This window comes from Anarhichas minor, unplaced genomic scaffold (genome assembly GCF_050575085.1).
Source record: "Anarhichas minor isolate MPS153535 unplaced genomic scaffold, ASM5057508v1 ptg000004l, whole genome shotgun sequence".
In the NCBI taxonomy this organism is placed as follows: domain Eukaryota; kingdom Metazoa; phylum Chordata; class Actinopteri; order Perciformes; family Anarhichadidae; genus Anarhichas; species Anarhichas minor.
Window position 1 is genome coordinate 8,328,623 of NW_027466450.1, and position 5,176 is coordinate 8,333,798.

The 5,176-nt window shown below is 41.8% G+C and overlaps 1 protein-coding gene across 1 annotated transcript; it reads left to right on the forward strand.

Annotated features, from left to right (window-relative positions):
- Nucleotides 1-264: 264 nt before the first annotated feature.
- nr4a2a (nuclear receptor subfamily 4, group A, member 2a) lies at nt 265-3,968 on the forward strand. The gene is made up of 6 exons (XM_076103919.1): nt 265-1,705; nt 2,196-2,325; nt 2,506-2,669; nt 3,047-3,249; nt 3,416-3,594; nt 3,712-3,968. The coding sequence occupies exons 1-6, from the start codon at nt 836-838 to the stop codon at nt 3,966-3,968; spliced, it is 1,803 nt and encodes a 600-aa protein (XP_075960034.1). The 5' UTR covers nt 265-835.
- The last annotated feature ends 1,208 nt before the right edge of the window (nt 3,969-5,176 follow it).

Here is a 5,176-nt window from a genome sequence, read left to right on the forward strand (position 1 = left end):
TCCTGATGTGAAAAAGGTAAGATTCACTAATTTCTTTGCAACGCAATCTTTGTCCGCGCTTTACTGTCATCGCCTTCTCTGAACATTTTACATTTTGTTTCCTTTTAGTCTGTTTTCGCTGTTAAACTGGATTCATTGCTTCCCAAAGCCGAGTCTGACACAGACTGTGGAGATCTGTGTGCTGCTGATATTTCACGAGAATTTAAAGCTTTCTGCTTTTTTAGACAAGTTCTCACTAATGTCAAGTGCGGGAAGTTGGTCTGTTTCTCAATCTCAACCGCACACTTTGCAATAAGAAAGGAAAAGGACGACTGATGCTGTTTAATTCCTGTATGCACGTATTTTGTCTGCATCCATTCAAAGTGTTTAGGAAATTTAAAACGCCGTGTATAATTAGAAATTGTTTGCAGTTTGTGCGCATTTGTGTTGGGGGAAAATCTTTCTTTTTATGGGATCTCGTGGGGATTTTTTTTAGATATTTTTTTTATTTCATAATCAATGTCAAAGTGATGTGTCTTATCAGGGGAAGATCCAGAACAGAGCCGCTTTCTTGAATCCGGACAACCATACAACTCCCGATAATACCCATTTCAAGTGTCACCGAAAAACTGTCAGAAGACTTGAGGTAGGATATGGAAAATTATTTATAAATAAAAATACAGATGTGTTATTGTTTCATCTTATTTTATTATGAAATCACTTGTAAATATAAAGCACATTTAATCTTTTTTGTTGTTGTTTAGAGTAAAAGTACATTGAACCTTAAAACTCTCTTAACAGTTTGAACATTTATTTGAGAAATTCTGATGTGTTTCTACCGGTTTGGTTTTCAGCCATGCCCTGCGTTCAGGCTCAGTATGGATCATCACCTCAAGGAGCTAGTCCCGCTTCCCAGAGCTACAGCTACCACGCCGCTGGAGAATACAGCTGCGACTTCTTAACACCCGAGTTTGTTAAGTTTAGCATGGACTTGACCAACACTGAAATCACAGCCACTACTTCTCTCCCGAGTTTCAGTACATTCATGGACAACTATAACACCAGTTACGAAGTCAAACCGCCCTGTCTGTATCAGATGCCCCACTCTGGAGAGCAGTCCTCTATCAAGGTGGAGGACGTCCAGATGCACAACTACCATCAGCAGGGCCACCTGCCACCTCAGTCGGAAGAAATGATGGCTCACTCTGGGCCTATGTACTTCAAACCCTCCTCGCCTCACGCCCCGAGCACGCCAAACTTCCAGGTTCAGCCTAATCACATGTGGGAGGACCCTGGCTCCCTCCACAGTTTCCACCAGAACTATGTTGCGGCCACGTCTCATATGATGGACCAGCGCAAGAATCCAGTGTCACGGCTCTCGCTCTTCTCCTTCAAGCAGTCCCCGCCCGGCACTCCCGTTTCCAGCTGCCAGATGCGGTTCGACGGGCCGCTGCACGTCTCCATGAACCACGACAACCAGGGCGTGCACCGCGGCCTTGACGGCCAGAGCTTCGCGGTGCCCAGCGCCATACGGAAACAGGCTGGTCTGGCCTTTCCTCACTCCCTGCAGCTCGGCCACGGGCACCAGCTGGTGGACAGCCAAATGCCATCGCCCCCGTCCCGAGGATCTCCGTCAAACGAGGGTCTGTGTGCGGTATGTGGGGACAACGCAGCCTGCCAGCATTATGGAGTGAGAACCTGCGAGGGCTGCAAAGGATTTTTCAAGGTGGGCTGACATGACAGCAACCATGAATCAGTGTTACTGTTATTACATGACAGATATGCAGTGTGTTCCTTATTATTCACCGCGCCCGTGAGTTATAACATGCACAATTTCCTTAAAAATAATAATAACACAAGCTGAACGTCGAATATAATTACTATTACAATGTGGGCCCCGTTAAATATTACAGACCTTAAAGGGGCTGCGTAAAATAACTTGATATGACAAGCATATCTGTCCATACATAGTTGATCTCAAAGGAATAAGTAAAATATGAAAGACCACGAGTGTGTATTTGCTGACGGTCTATTCCCTCTTGTTGGCTCATACAGCGCAGTCCCAAACAGGAGATGAGAAAGATATTATATCGTTTTCATCTTTTCATTTTTTTATGTTACATCACTTGTGCAGCAAACCACAGTCCGTGTTCTACATGTTCTATAGCCTTGGAAATAAGCCTGCAGAGTGACATTATGCTTTTCTTGCTTTCCAGCGCACCGTTCAGAAAAATGCAAAATACGTGTGCTTAGCAAATAAAAACTGTCCTGTTGACAAACGCCGAAGAAATCGTTGCCAGTTCTGCCGTTTCCAGAAGTGCATGGTCGTCGGAATGGTGAGAGAAGGTATGTTTAGACCATGCATTACATTTTATAACAGTTTATATTTCCCCACTGATACACTGGGGAGACGTGTGCGTAATAGAGTGCAGGATTGCTATTTATACCACATTTAAGTATTTACGGACAACAACAGGAGGGCATATTAATTAATGACTCATATGGCATGTATTTCTTCCATTGGAGTTGTCCGAACTGATAATCTGAAAGGTCGGAGAGGACGCCTACCATCCAAACCCAAAAGTCCACAAGAGCCCTCCCAACCCTCGCCGCCGGTGAGCCTCATAAGCGCACTTGTTAGGACCCATGTGGACTCCAACCCCTCCATGTCTGCTTTGGACTACTCCAGGGTAAGTAATGTACCACGATCCCAGAAATAAAACACACACAGCTATTAAAAATCAAAAAAAGTTGACAACTACTCCGGGCGAAAAGAGAAAGAACAACAAGATTGACGGTCTTTTTTAATTTAGTCCTGCTTTATAGGTAACAATTCACTGCCTTGAAAGTTTTGTGTAATACATCGCCGAATTCTTAACTTTGTCAGGCTTTTAATGTGGCATATTTTTCCCTAAGTAAATTGCGTTGAAATAGAGAACTTAATAAAAAAAGACATGAATTTAATCGTGAAAAAGCACCCTCTCCCTCTTGGAAATGGGCATTTGCAATTTCACGGATTATATATTTTAAAGGACCTCATTAAGGCGCTGTTTAAATTAAATTCCAGTTCCAGGCTAACCCTGACTACCAAATGAGTGGAGACAACACGCAGCACATCCAGCAGTTCTATGATCTCCTGACGGGCTCCATGGAGATCATCCGGGGCTGGGCGGAGAAGATCCCCGGCTTTTGTGATCTACCGAAGCAAGACCAAGATCTCCTCTTTGAATCCGCCTTCCTTGAACTTTTTGTCCTGCGGCTGGCGTACAGGTAAGCCGCGTAATTATTAAACAAAACAATCTTGGCTTTAGACAATCACCAGCTCCTCCTTCAAGCTTCGATGCTTTGGGTTTTATTAGCTGCCCAATAATAAGAAGGCTGTTAAATTCCCATTTATTGGCAAGCGTAATTAATTGCATTTTCTCATTAATTGCAGGTCCAACCCAGTAGAAGGCAAACTTATTTTTTGTAATGGCGTGGTGTTGCACAGGCTACAGTGCGTCCGTGGATTTGGAGAGTGGGTGGACGCTATCGTGGACTTTTCATCCAACTTGCAGAGCATGAACATAGACATCTCAGCTTTCTCCTGCATTGCAGCTCTCGCCATGGTAACAGGTGCGTAAAGGCGGCTGCTCCTTTTGAAACTCTGGCTGCGCTACAATGCATGCAAAGCAAAGGACGTTAATGCATCGGAAATAATTTATCTTTGTCCTTTTTTCTTTCGTATTTCAGAGCGACACGGGCTTAAGGAACCCAAGAGAGTCGAGGATCTCCAAAACAAGATAGTCAACTGCCTCAAAGATCAAGTGACATTCAATGGCGGTGGATTGAATCGTCCCAACTACTTGTCAAAACTCTTGGGAAAGCTCCCTGAACTGCGCACACTATGTACCCAAGGTCTGCAGCGTATCTTTTACCTAAAACTAGAAGATCTAGTCCCTCCGCCAGCAATAATTGACAAACTTTTCCTCGACACCTTACCTTTCTGAGTCTGACTCGATGGCAAGACCTCAAAGAACTTCCAAAAGACTGTTTAAGAGTCAGACGTGACAGATTTTTAACGTTATTATTTCTGAATATTTGCAAGCTCCATAGGCGAATTGAAGAAACAGCACGCATTATGAGTAAGGAATCATGAGAAAAAAAAATAATAACAGAAGGAAGAGACAGACAGTTTGATTGCTGTGTAGGCCTTTTTCATTTGATTGCCAAACGAGTGAATCGGAATTTCTCTCCGGTGGACAAATTGTCCGGTTTTACAATCACTTACTGTTTATTTAACACCGGCTCTACTGATTCAGCATCAGATGTAGTATACTCCATTTATATATATGAACACTCAGCGCGCACGCGCACACACACAAACACACACGTACACAGACACTGTATATTATGATAGATTATGTGATGCCTCCAATGCATCGGTTTATAACATGTGTACAAAGTTTGTTATAATGAAAAGATTTAACTTTCTTTTCTTTTCTTTTCTTTTCTGACTCGTGCCTATGTGTTTCTGACAGGATCCCAAAAAGTATCCAGAAAAGACAACGCATGTTCTAGTTTTTTTTCTTTTCCTTTTCCTTTTCTTTTATAGGCACTTGCTGAGGTGATGTCTATATATAATATATACCGGACACTATGTAGTCTGCTAGATTTGATACAGATTCGTAGTTATGGCACTCCTTTTATGTATGACGCATATGTGGAAAAATATCTCATCTGTATAGAAAATGAGGGACCCATTGTGTTTGTAAAACTGTCAGACATTCCTTGTTTGTATGTGCTGTAAGTATTGTTGCTGTTGAATATAAACGTTTCTATATATTTATTATTTCTATTGCCAAGAGCTACACTAAGCATGGTGCAATTTAAACGATTTCAAACCATCCAAGTTCATGCTGAGCACGTTGTCTATGTTTTATGTCTTATAAACGTCTAGTTATGATTTAACACGTTTTAGAAATGAAAAACACCCATCTTATATCAAGAGGTTCATGAGTGTGTGATATAGGCCCACATCTTTGACATCATGATGTACTTACAACTTCTGTAACGCATTTGGTGCCGGATTAAAAAAAAAAAACCTTTAGAGAGAAATAAATATTTAATGTTTACAAATAAAACTTTTAAATCAATTCTTTGCTAAATAATTTCTCTGAAATTAATTTTATTCTTTAAATTAAGACATCTCTGGTCG

What these genes read in the sequence shown, in the direction of transcription:
- nr4a2a (XM_076103919.1), top strand. Translation starts at nt 836, where the DNA reads ATGCCCTGCGTTCAGGCTCAGTATGGATCATCACCTCAAGGAGCTAGT. An exon ending in GCTGCAAAGGATTTTTCAAG is followed by an intron (nt 1,706 to 2,195) that starts GTGGGCTGACAT and finishes CTTGCTTTCCAG; the next exon opens with CGCACCGTTCAGAAAAATGC. An exon ending in CTGCTTTGGACTACTCCAGG is followed by an intron (nt 2,670 to 3,046) that starts GTAAGTAATGTA and finishes ATTAAATTCCAG; the next exon opens with TTCCAGGCTAACCCTGACTA.